Genomic DNA, 21,645 nt, shown 5'->3' on the forward strand with positions numbered 1-21,645 from the left:
CAATTTCAGTGCACTAAATGGTAGTCTAAACCTTGAGAGTGAAACCAGAGTACTTGATATGGCACTGAACACTGTTAAAAAGTATGAGATTAAAAAAAACCCCACAACGATGTTAAGCAAGTATTGACAGCAAAAATAGGAACAAACAAAGTGAGTGAAAATTTCTCCCGCAAATACAACTCAGTTCCTACATTTTTAATTAGGGTTCAGGTGTTTGGATCTATCGTCCAGACTAAGGGGAAAGCTTTTCTATCAGTCTCCAAAACACAACCATGGGGGAACAGAAAACAGACGTAAGCCCTAAGGCATCTATATTATTCAAACCGACTCCAAAGAAGCTCTCCCAGGGTTAACATAGAACGTCCCTTTTGTGGCCCCATCCATTCAGGCCTTGAAAACGGCTGACGGCACCAGCCGTGACTAGGCAACGGTCCGGGCATTCCCGGCGTTGTTAGCCCCGCCTATTAAGCTGTTTCCGCCACCCGCACCTCGAACCACTTCCTCTCATTGGTGGGCCGGGGAAATGCGTCACACATTGCGATCACTTCCGGCCAGGGAGCGCGCGGGTTGATTCGTCCTTCCTCGGCCGCGAGGGCTCGCAGCTCGGAAATGGCGGGTAAGTTCGTGGGAAAAGTTTACCGAGGGGAGGGGGCTGGTAGGTTAGGGAAAGAACGCGGAGACTGTGGTGACAGTTCCCGCCTGGAACTTTCGGGCTTTAGCCGGGGTTCCAGAAGGCCTGCTTCAGCCTGAAAGCGCGGAACTCGCGGCGCAGCTCCTCGTCGGCACAGGTTCGTGCCCCCGCCCCTAACTGCTCGGCGTTCTGCGCCTTTCGCGAAGAACTTGGCCCCTGCGGAGGGGCGAAGAGGCCGCGAAAAAGCGTCGCGATTTGGGTTTTTAAGGTGCCAGATCCTTTGAGGCCTGTTTCTCTTCTCGTTCATTTTTGCCCACTGCTGCCTTCGCTAGCTACACTACTCTGGTGCCGTTCCCGCCAGCTGATTTCAATACTCAGATCCTCCTCCTCTTCCAGATCTCTCTCCGCCTTCCACTACCGTCAGTGTAGAGCTAGCGCATCGCTGCCGTGCCCTGCGCTCGGATTCACAATTGAATCTTGACTGACCTCGCAGTCTCTGTAATCTCTCACACTTAAGTATTTCTGAGATTTGTTTAGATTTCCCTTGAAAAAGAGATTCACATTTTCCTTCATCTAAACTTTTTAGAGCGTGTCTACTACAATGTAATTCCCTTTTGGTCAGTCTATTATGCTGTCTTATTGAGTCTCGTTTACAACACTTAATTGGTATTATTTTGTACGTATATTAAGACTGTTTTGAAGTGACTATATACTTTTTCCCCAGTTACATATCTTTTGATGTAATGATCTATTTATTATCTCTTTTCCCAGTGCCTTCACAGTAGTCTCACTACACTTCTGGGGCGTACTGGAGAGAGAGGCTATATAGCTTGAGCTCTACAGATGTTTAAGGAAGAGCTGTAGTATCTTGATGTGCATTTGGTACAATAAAAGAGGGGGAACACCAGGATTACATAGGGTGTACGTGTTATAAGAATTACACCTAATCGGAATCTCTGCTCCACTACTTAGTAGTTGGGTGCCCTTCAGCAAATAAATCTCTTTCTGAGCCTGAGTTTTTGAATATGAAGTGTGACTGATACAGTATCTACTTGTGTTATAGAATTCTGGGGATTAAGCTAATGTATGATTTCACACGTTAAATTTTGTTGCATAGGTTATATATAAATTCCTCGAGGTGGGTTATGTTATCTCAGTTTCATGGATTTGGTCAGCGAAGTCAAGTAAAGTGCTGTAATTCACAGATGTAGCAAATAAATTGTGAAGACTGGCTTTGAATGCCGGAACTCTTGACTCCAGATCGTTAATCTATATTGCTTCATGTTCCCTGTTTTCTGTGTGTGTGTTTTAACCAGTTACAAAGTTTATGGCATGGCATTGTACTCCTTTTGTTTCTGCTAATGACTTTTTCCTGAATTCTTACTAATTTTTATGTTTATTTTGTCAGGAGATTTACTGTCACTGCTTGAAAGGTCCTCTTGATAATAATTTCTTCCATGGTTAATTATTTGTTATATATATTGATGGCTGGCCACATTGTAAAACCATTTGGTTACTCCAGTAGTCTGGAATAGTTTATAACTTTATGTACAGATGGTAAAAAAAAAAAAAATTAATGCAGTGAAAATTTTCTCACCCTGTTCCCATTCCTTCTCTTATCCTAGAGGTAACCATGGTTACTAGTTTTTTGCATATCCTTCCTGACATAATCTGTGCATTATCAGGTGATGGCTTTTAATAGTTAATCTGGAAGTATTCTGGGTTGAATTTTTTCAGTATTAGAAATGAAATGCTATTGTAATTATCAAAGGATATTCTCACTTTATTTCTGAGTGGAGCAGCGGCATCCTTTTTATATATCTTTTAAAAAGGCTACATAAGTATAAATCCTAGCAGGTAATTTATATTAGGGTTAAATATTCAGAAATGTCAGTAATCTGTTATGTTAATTTTCAGGTTTACTCATTTATGTAATGCAGGCCTTTTTATAAGCCTTTACATCAGAAATGATGTTTTGTCTGTTTTATAATGAGACATTCATACTCTGGACATATATTTAGGAGTGTACAGAGAATGACCTATACTTTTATGATCTTTTAAAATGCTTTAAATCTTAACCTTTATCCCATTTCTAATAACAATGCTTTAGGTTTTACTACTCAAACCACTTTCAACCAGACATTTTAAAAACCTTTTCTCTTAGGATTTGGTGCTATGGAGAAATTTTTGGTTGAGTACAAAAGTGCAGTGGAGAAGAAACTGGCAGAGTACAAATGTAACACCAACACAGCAATTGAACTGAAGTTAGGTATGTATGACATTCCTTAGTGGTATTATGTATGTACTGAGCGTATATATATAATTTAAAATTTGAAGAATTCCCTATCAGAGCAGTTGTTTATGTAAATATAGTTATCTGCATTTATTAAACATGTTTGGATTTTATTCAGTCTTTATGTCATCAAGTGGATAGATGTTTTGAGGGGTGGCACGGTTTACATATAGAAAGTATAGTGTGGCAAAAAGTGACAAGAATAAGTGGTTTCAGCTTTAAAATATTTACCTTTGTTTTTTCGTATAAAAATAATAGACAATAAGTGTTGGTGAGGATATGGGAAAAAACTCATAATGCTGATGGAATGTAAAATAATGCAGCTACTTCGGAAAACCATTTGGCAGGTTCTTAAAAAGTTAGAAACATGAATTGTATGACCCAGAAATTCTACTCCTAGGTATCTACCCAAGAGAAATGAAAACATTTGTCCATATAAAGACTCATACATTAATGTTCATTGCAGCAGTATTCACAATAGCCCAAAAATGGAAACAACCCAGATATCTATCAAGTAGTAAAAAGGTAAAGTGTTGTATGTGTAGCTATATGGTGGAATATTACTTGATAAAAAGGAATGAAGGTTTGATAATGCTACAACATGAATACACCTCAGAAACATTCTAAGTGAAAGAAACCAGACATGCCCCGCTGCCCCCCACCCCAAACCCATATGCTATATTATTCCATTTGTATAAATTGTTTGGAAAAGCCAAATCCATAGACAGAAAGTAGATTAGTGGTTGCCTAGGGCTAGGGTGGGAACAGACATGACTGAAAATGAGATTTCTTTTGGGAATCATGGCAGTATTTTAAAATTACATTGTGACAATGGTTACACAATTTTAAATGTACTAAAAATCATTGAATTATACACTTAAAACAAGTGAGTTTTATGGTATATAAATTATACTTTGGTAAAGCTGTTTAATTATATGCTCATAAATCCTGGTTCCATCACTTTTCATGCCTCAGTCTCATGTTTAAAATGGAGTTAATAGTGGTTGTAAACATTTAATGAAGGATTAAATACAAATAAAGTGCTTAAATAACTAGAGTTTTAGAAATTCTCACCCTGGCTGGTTTGGCTCAGTGGATTGAGTGTGGGCCTACAAACCAAATGGGCACTAATTCAATTCCCAGTCAGGGCGCATGCCTGGGTTGCAGGCCAGGTCCCCAGTAGGGGGTGTGCAAGAGGCAACCACACATTGATATTTCTCTCCCTCTCTTTTTGTCTCTTTAAAAATAAATAAGTAAATCTTAAAAAAAAAAGAAGAAGAAGAAGAAATTCTCAATAAATGTCAGCTGCTATTATTTAAACAATACAAACATGACAGGAATACAAAGAAAATTACAAACAAGGTAATGGTCCTCTAACCCCTCACTACAAAAATAATACTGCCTTAGATTTTTTCCTTGTGCAGACATTATTCTAAAACCAGGATGTTCTGGTAAGGCTGTTACGTTATTTAGCTTAACAATGTCTTGAATATTACTCTGTTTAAATAAGCTGTTTAATTACATATAGATATACCTTGTTCTTTTAAATTATGTAGTACACTATGACTATACCATAACTTATTTAAATTTAAGTATTCCCTTTTGAGGGATTGCTTCTTCTCGCATTATTAAAAATAATTCTTCAATAATTATCCTTGTGTTTATGTTCACCCACTTGTGTGAATGTTCAATGGAATGTATGGCTAAAGATTGAAATGTTAGATCAGAGTTTCTCAGCTTCAGCACTACTGACATTTTGAATTAGACAGTTCTTTGTTATTCAATGATGCGAAGGATGTTTAGCAGCATCCCTGATCTCACAGTAACATTTTTCTCCAGTTGCAACAACCAAAAATGTCTTTTGACATTGCCAAATATCCCCTAAGGTTGATGAGTGAAGTGGCCTCTGTTTGAGAACCACTATGCCAGAGTAGACAGCATATTTAGTAGCTATTGCCAAACTGTCTTCCAAAAAAGTACCTATACTTACACCAGAATTTTCTGAGAGTGTCTTTTTACCGATACCCTGGTCATTGTTGTATATTATTATTTAAAAAACAAAATGAAAATACCCTGCCTTTCTGATGGGTGAAAAATGGCTTGTTTTTTTTACCCCCTCAATCCTCACTGGAGGATATGTTTTTTGATGATAGAGACAGACAGACAGACATCTGTTGGTTGCCTCCTGTACACACCCTCACTGGGGGATTGAACCCTCAACCTAGGTATGTGCCCTGACCAGGAATTGAACCCAAAACCTTTTTTTTTCTTTGGTCTGTGGGACAACTCCCCAACCAACTGAGCCACCTGGCCAGGGCTTTTCTGTCTTTATTAATAGTGTGTGGGAGAACTATGGAAAACAATTTTTAATATAGATTTTTCCTACATCAAGATCTACTTTACTTGACACAAGTCCTACATATATATATGACACAGCTAAAATTGACTGGGTTATTTGGTCATTCTAATCCTTTACAGTTAGCAGCAATAAACTGTGATATTGCCTTAATCTCTTTTAATCCAGAACAATCCCTCCACTCACATGCAACTTTTCTTTCATGCCATTAATTTATTTGGAAGAGCAAAGTCATTGTGTAGAATTATTCGACAAATCTACATTTTGGATTTTTCTTTTTGAATTTTATTTTTCAGTTACGGTTTACATTCATTATTATTTTGTATTAGTTGCAGGTTTACAGCATAGTGGTTAGACAGACAATGATACACTTTACAAAGTGGTCCCCCTCATAGTTCAAGTACTCACCTGGCACTGTACATAGTTATTACAATATTATTGACTAAATTCCCTATGCTGTAATTTATATCCACAGGGCAGTTTTGTGACTACCAATTTGTAGTTCTTAATCCCTTTACCTTTTGTATCCCCTCCCACATCCCCTCTTCCTCCGACACCATCAGGCTGTTCTTTGTTTCTGTTTTGTTTGTTTGTTTATTTTGCTCTTTAGAGTCCACATATAAGTATAATCATATGATATTTGCATGTCTGACTTATTTCACTTAGCATATACCCTCTAGGTCCAACGATGCTGTCTCAAATGGTAAAATTTCATTCTTTTTATGGCCAAGTAATACTCCCTTGCATACATGTACCACCACTTTTTTTATCTACTCACCTGTTGATGGGCACTTGGGTTGCTTCCATATCTTGGCTATTATAAATAACGCTGCAGTGATTATAGGAGTGCTGTACTCTTTCTAATTAGTGTTTTGGGTTTCTTGAGATTATACATATACTTAGAAGTGGGATCACTAAGTCATAGGCAGTTTCATTTTTAATTTGGGGGGAAACCTCCATACTATTTTCCATAGTGGCTGCATCAGTCTGCATTCCCACCTATAGTACACAAAGGTTCCTTTTGCTTTACATCCTTGACAACACTTGTTTTTTGTTGATTTATTGATGATAGCCATTCTGACAGGCATGAGGTGATGTCTCCTGGTTTTGAGGTGATGTCTCCTGGTTTTAATTTGCATTTCTCTGATGATGAGTGAACTTGAGCATGTTTTCATATGTTTATTGGCCATCTGTATGTCCTCTTTGGATAAGTGTCTATTCAGGTCCTCTACCCATTTTTTAATTGTTTTTTTGGTGTTGTATGAATTCTTTATAAATTTTGGACGTTAATCCTTTATGGGATGTATCATTGGCAAATATCTTCTTCCATTCAATAGGTTATCTTTTTGTTTTATTGATGATTTCTTTTGCTATGCAAAACCTTTTTAGTTTGATGTTCCATTTGTTTATTTTTTTTCTTTTGTTTTCCTTGCCCGAGGAAATGCATCCGAAAGATAATGCTAAGAGAGAAATATCAGAGATTTTACTGCCTGTGTTTTCTTCTAACAGTTTTATGGTTTTGAGTCTTACATTTAAGTCTTTAATCCATTTTGAGTTTAGTAAATAGTGTAAGAAGGTGATCTAGTTTCATTTTTTTTGCCTGTAGCTATCCAGTTTTCCTAATACCATTTACTGAACAGCCTGTCTTTACCCCACTGTATGTTCTTGTCTCTTTTGTCATACATTAATCGACCATATAGGCATGGGTTTATTTCTGGGCTCTCTCTTCTGTTTCATCGATCTATGTGTCTGTTTTTATGCCAGTACCATGCTGTTTTTATTACTATGGCCTTGTAGTATAGTTTGATGTCATGAAGCATGATACCTTCGACTTTGTTCTTCTTTCTCAAGAGGGCTGAGACTATACAGGGTCTTTTGTGGCTCCATATACATTTTTGGAATATCTGTTCTAGTTCTGTATATACGCCATTGATGTCTGGACAGGAATTGCAGTGAATCTATAGATTGCTTTGGGTAGTGTGGACATTTTGATGATGTTAATTTTTCCTATCTACGAGCACGGGATATGCTTCCATTTGTTTGTATCTTCTTCAGTTTCATTCTTCATTATGTACATTCTGTATATTTGTATTTCCTTTTGGTAGTATGTAACTTGTTCCCCTACCTTTATATTTCTTGTAAAGTGGAATTAGATATTTTCTCGTAAAACTGGATTAGATATTTTTGGTAAGAAAACTTTATAAGTGGTGCTGTACACATTATATTGCATTAAATCAGGAGGCTCATAATGAGTAATTCTAAGATCATTTGGAAAGGTGGTGAGTGCCCGACCTCTACAGAACTTTCCTTTTGTATAAATCAGTAATCTGCTAGATAATACTTTGGTACCCTGTGAGTGACTTGCTCTGTGAGGACAGCTCAATAATATCAGTACTCACAATACATGCAAGTAAAAATAACAGCGGGATACCCATTTCCATTTTGGACTGGTAGAAATTAAAGTTGAGGGTATAGAGTATTGCCAAGGACGTGGGATACAAAGGAATTTAAGTAGCTGTTGGTGGGTATATAAACTAGTACAGTATTTTTAGAGGGCACTTAAGAAGTATTTATGAAAGTATTTCAGTACTTTTACTGAGCATTTATACTGCCAGGAATTTGTCTTGTGTGTACTTGTAAAAGTACAGGAAGGTATATATAAGGATGTCATTTCAGGGTTCTTTTTAATAGCAAACAGAACAAAACAAAAACAAAACCTAGAAACAACATATATATTATCTTTCAGTCATGAAATGATATGATGGTAGGGGTTTCATCAAACTCAGGTTATTCTTGTTCTCAGTGTTCCCTGTAAATTCTGTTTTTGTTTCCTTGATGCTGTAGCTTTTATCTCAAAGTGTCTTGTTTTGTTTTCTTTTATTTTTGCATTGTATATAAGCATACAGAAAAATGAAAACTAAATCAGGTGCCTCTGTCATACCTTGTTTTCTAATTCAGTAGCTTTTTGATGCAGAAGTACTCAAAGTGGTTTTCTAATTTTTATCATTCATTTCTCTCTTGAGAATCCAGTGTAAGTCATATAAAAGAAAAGCGACAATTTAAGAAAAATGTTGACTATATCCTAGTGTAGTGAAATTCTAGAAATGGAAATAATCTGTCACCTTTAATAACTTTAATGTTTGTATGTTTTTATCTTAAACAGTTCGTTTTCCTGAAGACCTAGAGAATGACATTAGAACTTTCTTTCCTGAATATACCCATCAGCTCTTTGGGGATGAGTAAGTAACTTAGTAAGATGTTTGCCAAATCAGTATGGCCAAAAAAAAGAAATTCATTCCTTTTATTTTTAAGACTTAGAAATCAGACTTTATTTTCTTTCCTGTTATTTTTTTCATGTAATTTATTTTAAAATATATATTAAAAGGGCATATGTGAAAATGAGACACCTATTTACTATCTATTATTTAGTGCTATAGATACATTACCTCATTTAATTCTCACAATGATCTTAGTGATGGTGTTATCATTTGTTACACTATACGTTGGTCAAACTAGATAGTTGCCTAAGGACATGTGATGGCTGAAGTTCAGATTCAGGCAATCTGACTGCAGAGCCCATATTCACAACTACTGCTTCCTTTTCTAACCACTACTTTGCTACACTGCTTCTACTGCAGAATACAACGCCCTCCACCAAAGCAAGAAAGCTTAAGTTATATTCTATGACAAATAAACCGTTAAGAGAGATTTATTTTTAAAAGAAACTAAAGGTATGTCCTGGGATACTCAACACAATTCCTTAATTTTCTGTGTCTTCATTACATTATTAGAATAGTCAGTTACCTTTTTAAAAAAAATTGATTTTTAAAAAAATTTCAAAATTGGAGAAAGTTGCAAGAATAGTGTGCTCTGTATAGGCTTTATCTAGATTCACCAGTTGTTAGTATTTAGGTATATTTGCTTTAATCATTCTCTCTTCTTATAAATTATTGTATTGTCTTCCATATGAACAACTGTAAACCTACTTTTGCCTCACCCTGTATATGAATAATTTTGTTGAACTGTCTGAGAGTAGGTTACAGACAATATCTTGACCGCTTACTCCTGAATTCTTTAGTATGAATTTCCTCAAAATAAGGCCAGTAACTGCAGTAGAATTATCAAGACTCAGGAAATTTGGCATTGATGCAGTGCTATTTTCTAATTGCAGTCCACATTTCAAATTTGCTAATTGATTTTCAACAATTCTTTTACAACATTTTTCTCTGTTCTGGACCCAATCTAGAATCATATATTGCATTTAGTTGTCATATATCTTTAGTCTTCTTTAATCTGAAACAGTTTCTCAGGCTTTGTTTGTTTTTCATGACATTGACGTTTTTGTAGAGTATAGGCAAGTTTTGTACACCTTTATTAGTTTGATTGTTTCTTCATGATTGAATTCATGTAATGCATATTTGTGTAGCACTATGACAGAAGTTGTATCTGTCCTTCTCAGTGTGTCATATCAGAAAGTCCGTGATATCAGTTTGTCCCATTGTTGGTGAAGTTGACTTGGGCCACTTAGGTCAGAGGTATCTGTCAGGTTTCTCCACTGTAAGGATTATGTTTTCCCCTCGGTTATTTATATATAATCTGGGGGGGAATATTCTGAGACTGAAAGTATCCTATTTCCCATCAAACTTGTCCCCAGTAATTTTAAATCCACTACTGGCTTTGCCTTCAGTATTTTACTACGATTATAAAATGGTGGTTTTCTAACTCTGTCATACCTACTACATTCATTAGGTGTCATTCCTCTATAGGAAAGAGCTTTTCTACTTCCCCACACGTATTTCTTTTATAACAGAATAAACTCAAGGATTCTTTTGTTTTTTTAATTCAATGGCTTATAATCTGTTGCTTATTAATTTTGATGAGCCCAGATTAAACAAGTGGCTACTCTGTCAGACGAGCTTTTGAGTCCTTTTGCTAGATTATCATCATTTGGGGGACCCGCTACTTTCTGACACAGTAAGATGTTTCAGATTCATCTTGTACATTTTCCACTAGTTCGGGAGTCAGTCATTCTCCCAAGAACGCTGGTTTGTTGTAGTAGGGAAGAGTGTTTAGACATAGTTGACATTTAAATTATTTCCCTTTATGGCCGTTTTCCCTATGCGTTATTTCAATACCTTTGATATATTTAATGTGTTTTTAAATAGAAAAATGTCTTTTTATGGAACAAATTTTCTGAGAATTTTTCAATATAAATATATAGTATTGAACATTTAATGTACTTTTAAATATTAAGAATTACGTTTTACTATATTAATTCATGCCTGAATATGGGCCTTTCACATTTTAAACAAGTTTTATTATAGAATAAGAATGTTTTCTCTTTAGGTTTCTGTTTACTTTATTTTCTTCCTCTTACTGCTGTTTATTTAAAATCTCTTTCTGTGGTAATATCTTAGTAGATAGGACCTGATTTTATAGATACTGCCTTTAATGGGATTTTGCACCTTTGTCTGGTTTGCATGACATTAAAAGTGGTGTGCTGGTGTACCCCTCTTCTAAGGTAGACAGGTAACAGTCACGTAATAGTGGTAACCCTGTATTTTATGACCCAATCATGACATTCTTGATCCTATTACCGTTGCCACTCCTTTCTACTATACCTAACTTTCAGGATCCTAGAGTGGACATTGCTCACACTTTATTTTGTTAGCCTAGACAGAAATCTGGAAGTGCCACTTCTTCTTTCAGACACTCTTCTTTCAGAAGTCACCAAAAAAAAAGCTTATTGAGATAATTTACCATATACTTGACCTATTTTAAAGTGTACAATTCAGTGGTTTTTAGTATATTCATAGTTCTACCATTACCATCATCTTAGAACATTTGCATCATTCCCACCAAAATATTCCTAACCAATTAGTCAGCCCCCTTTCCCTTACCCTCCCAAGTTCTGGGCAATCACTAATCTACTTTCTGTCTCTAGATTTACCTATTCTGGATAGTGTAGAATTCACTTTTAAAAAGACTTTTTAAGCTGACAAAGGGAATAGCAAGGCATAATGGATAACAGGAAGTAGGGTTAGAAAAATAGCAGCAGATCTGGAGCTGCTTTCTGAGTTCATAGAGGAGTGTAATTAGATGAGTGTTATCACCACATTAAGCAGCTCTGGATGTTGGTGATAGAAGCAAGTGGTAAGTTGGAAGGACTGGGCCAAAGCTACATCTTAGTTGCTTGCCTAGCCAGGTGCCAATTTAACACTACTTGTTTCTCATGTTAAATGCCTCCTAGTGCCAGTAGTAATAGTAGCAGCAGCAACAGTAGCAGTGGTATTAGTAGTAAACATTTATTGAATACTTGTACAGTGTGCCAATGTTATAAGCAGGTTACATGTATTAACTTGCTTATTTAACCCAAACAATATCCCTGAGATTGGAACTATTAGTCTCATTTTATAAATGAGGAAAACTGAGGCACAGTTTCATTACAAATATTTCTTATTAAAAAAAAAAAAAGTATAGTTTAAAATCTTGAAACTACCCACAAAGCTAAACTTGTTGGTATATAGGGTTTATATTTTAAATGACTTTGCAAAGATTCATTTTGGGGTCTTAGATTACTGCTGTTTTTCCCCCTTTCAGTGAAACTGCTTTTGGTTACAAGGGTCTGAAGATACTGTTATACTATATTGCTGGTAGCCTGTCAACAATGTTCCGTGTTGAATATGCATCGAAAGTTGATGAGAACTTTGACTGTGTAGAGGTAAGAAGAGAAATAAATTTATTTTAGACTTTATTTTCCAATTGAGTATAAAACAGGTTTTAAAATTTAAAGGTGTAAGCCCTGGCTGGTATGGCTCAGTGGATTGAGCACTGGACTACAAAGCAAAGGGTTGTTGGTTCGATTCCTAGTCAGTGTACATGCCTGGGTTGTGGGCCAGGCCCCCAGTGGGGGGCACATGGAGCAACCACACATTGATGTTTCTTTCCCTCTCTTGCTCCCTCCCTTCCTTGTTCTCTAAAAATAAAGTCTTTAAAAAGGTTTCAGGGAGGAAAGAATATGTTGTATAGTAGCTTTAAAACCATATATTCAGTCTTTAGTTATGGAGATGATTACCTGTCATTTCAATTAACCTTGCAGTTTTGATCCTTAGCCTGATCTGTTTCCTGAGTGGACCTTTTCCCTAAAAACCTTCGCTTTTATGATCAGAGTTATATTTTATTTACCACCTTTTGTTTCTTATGATGCACATGAAAATTACTTCCTTTCCCAGAAGTTAAATAAGATGGAGGGAAATAGCTAAATTTTCTATTCTACTTCATGTAGAATTTGCCTATTTAAATTTCTCTTGCTGCATTTCTAATCTCACAAACTTTGCTAATGTAATCCTTTATGAACATGGGTAATTCAGCTAATTACATTATAAAACTATTTGAAACAAAAAACCAAAAGAGGGTGAATGTAAAGAGAGGCATTGGAGGGTTATACAGAGTCTGGCACTAATAATGTCCTTTTTTTATTATAAAACCTTTTATTACAAAATCATAACCATGTAATTCTGAAACAACAATATCACACTCAAGCACACCATATGACACTTTAGGTGAAATGTTCAAATTAAAACTATAAATTATTATACCCATATATTATCCTGCCATCCACACTCAAGCAGGTGTTACTCATGCCAGACCCTGTATATACATCTATGGCAGGCTGAATTATGGCCCCACAAAAGGCAGTGTGACCACAGGCAGAGTGATGTGGCCACAAGCCAAAGAATGGTGGCCACCAGAAATTGGAAGAGGCAAGGAGCGGTTTCTCCTCTTAGAGTCTGGAGGGAGTGTGGTCAACCTGTTGACATGCTGATTTGAGCTCAGAGATACTGATTTTAGACTTCGCTGCTAGACAGTGAGAGAATGAGCTTCTATTTTAAGCCTCTAAGTTTCTGGTGACTTGTTAGAGCAAAAAAAGATCTAGGACTGGATTTGGGAGATTCTCAGCCTATCCAGTTTGCAGAAGACACTAAAATTTAGAAGACTTCATTGTCAAGAAACTATGCTCTGGAGAGAAAGCTAAGAGTGTGGCTAGATAACCTTTTGCTCTTGCTGAAGAGATTAGGCATGTGACCCATGGATCTCCTCAGTAGTCTCAGCAAAAGTCAGGAATAAAGATTGAATAGAGATCAGGGAACAACTGTGGAGCACCATCTTATATAATGGTGAGAACCTTCGTAACATACACAGGTGACTCACAAGGGTTTTGAGAATATTATGTCAGCAGAAACACTGCCAGTTTGGACTGACAGGATGAGGGAAGGCTGATGAACTTTTAAAATTCTGTAGGCAGGGAACAGGTGGATAACAGGACTCAGCTGCAAACACCCTTCCATGAAAAGGATGACAATGAGGGTAGAGCTTCAGGCCCAGAAGGTAGAGCCACAGGCCACAGTATTCCCAGGCTTTGAAATCTAATGGAATGGACCTGCTGGATTTTGATATTGTTTGGCACCAGTGACTCCTGTCTTCCTACCATTTTCTTCCTTTTGGAATGGGAAAGTCTATAACTTTTATCCTATCCCTGCCCCACCATTGTATTTTAGGAATAACTTGTTTTCCAGTTTCATAGGTGGAAAGGAATTTTGTGCCATGTTGTGTCATACCCAGAGTCTCACCCATACTGATTTAGATAACTTAGGTGATGACGTTTTGGATTTGAGTTGATGCCGAAATAGTTGAAACTTCTGGGGATATTGGCATGGGGCTGAATGTAGTTTGCACGTATGGATAGACATGAATCTTTGAGGGAACTTAAGAGAATTATATGTTTTAGACTTACTCTATTTCTGGGTATTCCTGTTAATAGGCATTAAAATTTTTTGTCAAGAATTACCTCACTGAATCACATTTATAAAATGGAAAATTGGAAACTTCATTGTTATAATAAAAGCTCTTGGTCTTTGGACCTATGAAGCCAACAAGTTTTATCAGATCAAATCTATCATATTATTGATAATACTTCTACATAACACTAGGCAGAGAATTAAAATGTGGGAAATGAAGATCTTATGTATTAGTACACACTACATGTCCTAACTTCTATAGAAGTAGCAGTTCTTAAAGCATTAACAAGCCGGCTTTTCCAAGGCTTTCAACTCCTGACTTATGCCAACATCGTGCCCCATTCTTTTTTTGTTAAAACCCGTTTATTATTTGGAATGGTTGATTTGGCCCTTTTAAAATTTTTGTTTTGTTTTATTGTAAAGGACTTTTACTTGTGTGCCCAGGGTCACAAGGCTAGTAAAAAATCAAGACTAGTAGGAGATAATACTTAGTAGTAGTAGGCATAGTGTATGACAATATCCTATTTAAAAATGTTAGGATTGGGCTTCTGGCCAAAATGGAGGCATAGGTTGATACACTTTGCTTCCTAGCGCATGCAAAGGACAACAACAAATTAAAAAAAAAAAAAAAAAAACCCACCAGAACTGCCAGAAAACTGAACTGTATGGAAGTCTGACAACCAAGGAGTTAAAGAAGAAACATTCATCCAGACTGGTAGGATAGGCGGAGGTGAGCGGCCAGGGTGGAAAGGATGTGCGGCAAAGTTGCAGATGGGGCAAGAGTGACAGCAGCTGGCAGACTGGTGGTCCCACATTTGCCAGCAAATAAGCCGGGAAGAACAACTGGGGAGCCAGAGACTGCGCAACCCAGGGTTCCAGTGTTGGAAACTAAAGCCTCAGAACCTCTGGCTGTAAAAATGTGGGGGGGGTTGTGGCAGTGGGAGAAACTCCCAATGCACAGGAGAGTTCATTGGAGAGACTCTCCCGGGAATCAGCACCAGAAGGGCCCAATTTGCTTGTGGGTAGCGGAGCAAGTGACTAAAAATGGGTCAAGAGCTGAGCAAGCAGCATTTTCCCTCTCTGATGCCTCCCCCACATACAGCGCCACAATGCAGCAATGTGGGTTGCTCCGCTCCTTACAACATAATGGGTGCGCTGAGACAATGAAATTTTGCCCAAATGAAAGAACAGAACAGAACTCTAGAAAAAGAACTAAGCGATGAGGAAATAGCCAACCTATCAGATGCAGAGTTCAAAACTCTGTTAATCAGGATGCTCACAGAAATGATTGAGTACAGATGCAAAATAGAGGAAGTGCAGGCTGTGTAAAGTGAAATAAAGGAAAATATACAGGGAACCAACAGTGAAAGGAAGGAAACCAGGACTCACATCAACGATTTGAAGCAGAAGGAAGAAATAAACAGCCAGCCAGAACAGAAGAATTCCAAAAAATGAGGAGAGGCTTAGGAACCTCTGGGACAACTGTAAATGTTCCAACATCCAAATAATAGGGGTGCCAGAAAGAGAAGAGGAAGAGCAAGAAATTGAAAACTAATTTGAAAAAATAATGAAGGAAAACTTCCCCAGTCTGGTGAAGAAAATAGACTTTCAGGAAGTCCAGAGAGTCCCAAACAAGTTGGACCCAAGGAAGCACACACCAAGACACATCATAATTACATTACCCAAGATTAAGCAGAAGGAGAGGATCTTAAAAGCAGCAAGAGAAAAGTAGACAGTTACCTACAAAGGAGTTCCCATTAGACTATCAGCTGATTTCTCAAAAGAAATCTTGCAGTCAAGAGGCTGGCAAGAAGTATTCAAAGTCATGAAAGGCAAGGACCTACATCCAAGATTACTCTATCCAGCAAAGCTATCATTTAGAATGGAAAGGCTGATAAAGTGCTTCCCAGATAAGGTCAAGTTAAAGGAGGTCATCATCACCAAGCCCTTATTATGTGAAATGTTAAAAGGACTTAAGAAAAAGAAGAATATCAAGATTATGAACAGTAAAGTGAGAACAAACTCACAACTATCAACAACTGAACCTAAAAACAAAAACAGACTAAGCAAATAACTAGAACAGAAACAGAATCACAGAAATGGAGATCACAGGGAGGGTTATCAGTGAGGATAGGAAGAGGGGAGGATGGGGGAAAGGGTAAAAGGAATTAGAAGCATCAACAGTAGACACAGAATAGGAGAGGTTAAGAATAGTGTAGGAAATGGGGAAGCCAAAGAACTTATATGTGTGACCCATGGATGTGAACTAAGGTGGGGGAATGCTGGTGGAAATGGGAGTGCAAGGCGGAGGGGGAGAAAGGGGAGAAAAAAATGGGACAACTATAATAGCAAAATCAATAAAATATACTTAAACATAAATAAATAGAAATAAAAATGTTAGGATTGTTTATGACCAGTTCTAAATGGGCCCTGGCTCTTGTGCTTACTAGTTTTATTTCTATAGTTTTATTTTTACAACATATGTTTTATTCTGTTCTCACTCCCATACTTTTATACTATTAGCTCTCAATTTACTGCTGTTACAAGGGGTTTCCCTCTTGCAGACAATCTCCTTATGGGTAAAAATATCATATTTGTAAACTTAATGGAACTCTAACATAAATTGGCTATAGAATGAAAGAGGTTAAAATAGTCTCTTACATCCATTCAAATTTAGTGTCAGAAATAGTTTGAGCACTTAGCTTTTTTTTTGTTGCCACTTCCCAGTCCTGTTCAAGATGGCTGAACTTGTCAGATAGATAATATATAACTTTAGTTAATACAGTATTTGTTTTATTCAGTGGTTTGCATCCCTTGAAATTTTTTTAAATTTTGCAGATTTCAAAGTGTTTGAGTAATGCTGTAGTCGTGGTGATTTGCTGTTTGAAAAGATTTAATCTTAGCTAAACTAGTGTTTAACACAGACTTATTAAAATACGGAGTTTTCCATAATCAAATATTTCTTATTAGATTGTTAATTCTCGAGCCCAGCTAGATACTCTTACTAAAAAATAAAGGTGGTATTTTTTTCTTGTGTTGTACAGAACTCACTGTTGTGTGAGGGTTTTGGTGGGTTTTTAAGTTCCAGCTGATAGTGTTGAACTGATTTCTTCCAAAGGAACTATTGACTTAATTACTGATAAATCTTTCAAGTACTGTGTGCAGGGAAAGTAGCTATGTATTTGCATCGACTTCTAATTGTTCCATTATTGAAAACCAGGTTTTTCCATTTAGAAGTCCTCTGTTGTGAATAAGGAATTAATCTTTTATAATGTCTTTTTGTAAGATTATTTATTTGCTTCATGGTCAAAGATCATTTATTTAAATTATGCATTCAAGCAAACACTTTTTTCCCCTATTAAAAAAAAGAATAGGTAATGGATGTTGGGGTAACTGGTTTACCTCTTCTATGTCAGTTTGCAGTGAGAATGTTTATTCCATCGTGCCTTTTGTTTTCTTGATACTGGAGATATAATGGCACACAAAACGAAGTCACTGCTCTCATGGAGTTTATAGGCTAGCCAACAGGAACAGTCAGTAAACAAACAAATTAAAATCATATAGTGTTTATGAAAGAAACATTTTACTGATTCCTGAATGAAGAGGAGCCAGCCATGTAATAATGTGAGGGAAGAGCTTAGTCAGCAAGGGGACCAACATATGCACAGGTCCTGAAATGAGAATACTCTTGGCATTTTTGTAGTCCAGGAAGACCGTCATTGTTAAATCACTGTGGTGATGGAGAGGAGTGTAGGAAATAATTGAAGGGCTTGGCAAAAGCTAGATCATTTGGGGTAAGAATAGTTGATAGCTTTTACAGGTTTAAGTAGGTGGGGGTCCTATGATATGGTTTATACTTTAAAGATGATTCTGGCTGCTATGGAAAGAACACTGTAGGGGACAATAGTGAAAGAAAGGAGACCAGAACATTGCAGTGTTATGGCATTTAGTTTTATTGAGGATATATTTTGGAGGGAGAGCTAGGGTTTGCTATTGACTTAAACGTGATGGATGGGGGAAAGAGGAATAAGGAAGACCTCATTGCTTAAACAATAGTGGTACTATTAACTGAAAAAGGGAAGATTGGAAAAGTAAATTCGGGGGGTGGTATCAGATGTTTGTATGAGTTGTGTTAGGTTTGAGTCTATTATATAATATAACATATTTGAGATTTTGCAGACTATACTATGTCACATTTTTGCATATGAAAAAGGCACCCATTTAGATAATCAGAAACCATAGCAAATCTGCTTAGAAGTTTGCTTATTAGAATTTTGCCATTACATTGATCTTTCATTATTCATTCTTTTTCTGAGTTCTCCAGTTGCACCTAAAATTTTTTAGTCACAATTAAGATGCCTGTAAAACATCCCTACTAGGCTTCACCTTTAAAGGAAGCCTTCATTCATAATTCTGAATTTTATAATACTTGATTACTCACACATTGATAGTTTATTCATCTTATGATTGTCCCTGACTTTGCTTTTATCAATACCTCCTGCCCTCTCGAGGTAATTTCATTGCTTTTAAGTGAAAGGGTGTGTAAGATTGTTCAGACTTGCTAATTGGTAGCATTTCTGGAAAAGGTTTGGTAGAGGAGGGTTAAAATACATGGATAAGGTGAATTTCAGTTATCTATCTTGTCTGCCATTATATAGACTGAATTTGAGGGTTGATAAGAGCAGATACAGTTTTTTTTTCTGAATTCTTTAGTCTCGTACAGAAGAATCCTGTGCACTTACAAAGATCTTGAGGAAATGAAAAATAATCTTTGTTAGACTAATATTTCACTATACTCTCTATTTGATAATTGTGACTTTTTTTTGAGTCATGCCTTTTTATGGACTATAAAGTGTCAATATTTATTTTAAAGCTTTTTATATTTTATTGGTTATATATAGAAATTTTTTAAATTAATTATATTAACATTTAAAATTATAAGGTTTTTATTTTGGATTTTTTTTGTGTGAATTCACATAACAATACACTAGTGTAATATAAACAAACATAATATACCCTTTGTTTTTCCAGTAGTGAAAAGGTTTAAACTGTTAATTTCTCTAACAATAATCAAATTTCTACAACTTAAATATTGTCAGAGAATTTAAAATTGAGCAAATTAAATAGATAAGGAATTTTCTTTGCTTACTTTTATAGAATATCTTAGGTATCCTTAGAATCATAGTTAATGTTAAGTCTGCCACTTTAGCCAAGTAAAGGACAGCAAGTGCCACCTATTGAACATGTCTTTAAAATTGCTATTTGAAAAATAACTCAGACAAATTTAGACAAATGATGCTGTTTAGGTTAAGACACTAAAGAGATATAGCAGGTCCTTGAATAGTCTTTGTTTCATTCAGTGTCATTATAGCATTGATGATATGTTGTAGGAACTTAACTCTTGTTTCTATCAATTAGTCTGTGGTAAACTTGGTTTCATTATACATCATTTCGCTTAAAGTCACAGAACCTATCATTGACATTAAGTGAGGACTTACTGTAATTTGTTTTTCAAATATGTATAGTGCAAACATACACAAATGTAAGTGTAAACACAGTTTTATTATAGCAGATTGCCAATTATTCTCAGGCACATTGGTTTATGCAGTGATGAGGAAAAGCAAAAATTGCTTCATTAGGTACATCTCATGTATAGAAGTTGGGAGTTGAAATGACCATAGTGAGAGAGTATACAATATTATAAAACATTTTGTCATGATGTGCCTAACGTAAGACCTAAATATAATACTTTTATACTTTAAAAAAAAAGTTGTCAAATGTTAGGAAAACATTTGTAAGGCAGGTCTTTATTAATTAAAGGTATCAGGTTTTATTTTGAATTCTTAATCTATTCAGCTTAATTTCTTATTCTTTCTATAACTATATTTTTGCATAATTTTAATTGAAGTTTTAAATTATATTCGCCAAGATAGGGAATTTTTCCGCAGTCTTCAAAAATGGGATCTCAACTTTTAGCCACAATCATTGGTGCTAAAGGTTTCAGTTAATCTTTAATTCTACATTCAGTTAAAAACGGTTCGATGGAGTTTTTCTTTAGTGATGATTTTATCTGGCCAGTAATCCATTATGAAAAATGAATATTTTAACTGAGCTAAATATATTTATTCTTTTGAAAAAAGAGTACAGATCTCAAAGATATGGTGGCTATAGAATTTTTTTCCTAAGGCAGAAGCCATTTAGTAGAGAAATATAACATTTTTCCTTCAGTGAACCAAAGTTCTGAATTCTAGGTTTGAAAAGCTATTTGGCTTTATGTTATGTATTTTAGGTAATATATCAGATATACGGGGTGGGGCAAAAGTAGTTTAGAGTTGTGAGTACATGAAACAGTTCATGCTTGCATTATTACTTATTACTGTATTTTCCATACAAACAGCTAGCTGTAAGCCTACTTTTGTCCTACCCTGTACATTTTCTCTTATTTATTACAAATAACAAATTCCTTATTTTTAAACTTAGCCTTTTATTCCCTGTGAAAGTTATTAAAGTGTAAACTTGCCCAGAGCAAAATATTTATTTGAGGATATTTATTACAATAAATAAGTGTCCTTTGAAAGCTGAAAGTTAAACATTAACTCTCTTCCAACTTTTGTTGAGCTGAAACCTTTGTGTTGCTATGTCTTCCACCAGAACTGCTACTTGAAACTTAAGAGTGCCTAAGAAATCTTTGAAGTACATTTGATGCAAAATATGTGAAGTTATTTGATCATGCTTTACAGTGTCTTGTTGAGAAGACAAGGACGTAGGGAAAGTTTTTAAAAAGTTAAAATTATATACACTATAAATGCCTTGAAGTGTTTTCTTTTAAACTGATAGATTATAAACCTTTTTATTTAAGTAGTGTTACTTTTTTAAAACTTGAACTACAATTACACTACTTTACCCATCACTACCTTGGATTTTAATTGCCACACAACAGACCCATTAAAACTGTTCCTTTTTATTACAATTTCCTCTTGTAATTATTGAAACTGTACAGAGTCTATAAAATATGCTTAACAGGATATCCTCACATTAGATAGCAGTTTCAAGGAGAAATATTTACCAAACAGTACTTTTAAAATAAAAATAATCCTATCAGATGTAGTTTATCTATCTGATCTTGAGTGTGAATGGATTACAAGGACTGGTGTACATATTAAAAATAAGATGTTGGGCAAAATGTTGAAGAGCTATATTTTGAATAGTAGCTCTCTTCCTTATAGCTATAAACAAGTTATATATAAATGTTGGTGGTACCAAAGCACTGAAAATAAAACTTGTTTGTGATAAACTCCATCCTCAGTACTGTATCCTAAAATGTAACTGAATGATAATAAAATGCTATTCATCTGCAGGTGCATTGCTTCTACTTAGTTAAAAGATGGTTGAAAGGACAGGAATTAGTAGCATGTTGTATTAGCCTTTTGTAGTGTATTTTGTCCTAAGCATCTTAATTTCCCTGTTTTGAATGCTAAGTAGCAAGGGTCTTGGTTTAGAACTAATACCCATCATGCATGTAAACGGTATGAAAGAGCTGCTTAGTAAGTTAACACAAAGTGTTCTT

At 35.7% G+C, this 21,645-nt stretch overlaps 2 protein-coding genes across 4 annotated transcripts in view; one reads left to right on the forward strand and one right to left on the reverse strand.

Annotated features, from left to right (window-relative positions):
- Positions 1–21,645, reverse strand: part of SLC25A12 (solute carrier family 25 member 12) — a 164,348-nt gene that overhangs the window by 109,732 nt on the left and 32,971 nt on the right. The gene's annotated exons all lie outside the window — the stretch shown is intronic.
- HAT1 (histone acetyltransferase 1) overlaps positions 525–21,645 on the forward strand; it is a 41,787-nt gene continuing 20,666 nt past the window's right edge. For 2 of the 3 annotated variants that reach the window (XM_024561599.4, XM_053918776.2), the window contains exons 1-4: positions 525–616; positions 2,796–2,900; positions 8,444–8,519; positions 11,881–12,001. In XM_024561599.4, the coding sequence (XP_024417367.1) occupies positions 610–616; positions 2,796–2,900; positions 8,444–8,519; positions 11,881–12,001 (309 nt within the window). In that variant the 5' untranslated portion in view covers positions 525–609. Of the gene's footprint in view, positions 617–878; positions 900–2,795; positions 2,901–8,443; positions 8,520–11,880; positions 12,002–21,645 lie in introns of those variants that run through there. The other variant, XM_053918777.2, reaches the window with a different exon arrangement.

This window comes from Desmodus rotundus, chromosome 2 (assembly GCF_022682495.2).
Source record: "Desmodus rotundus isolate HL8 chromosome 2, HLdesRot8A.1, whole genome shotgun sequence".
In the NCBI taxonomy this organism is placed as follows: Eukaryota; Metazoa; Chordata; class Mammalia; order Chiroptera; family Phyllostomidae; genus Desmodus; species Desmodus rotundus.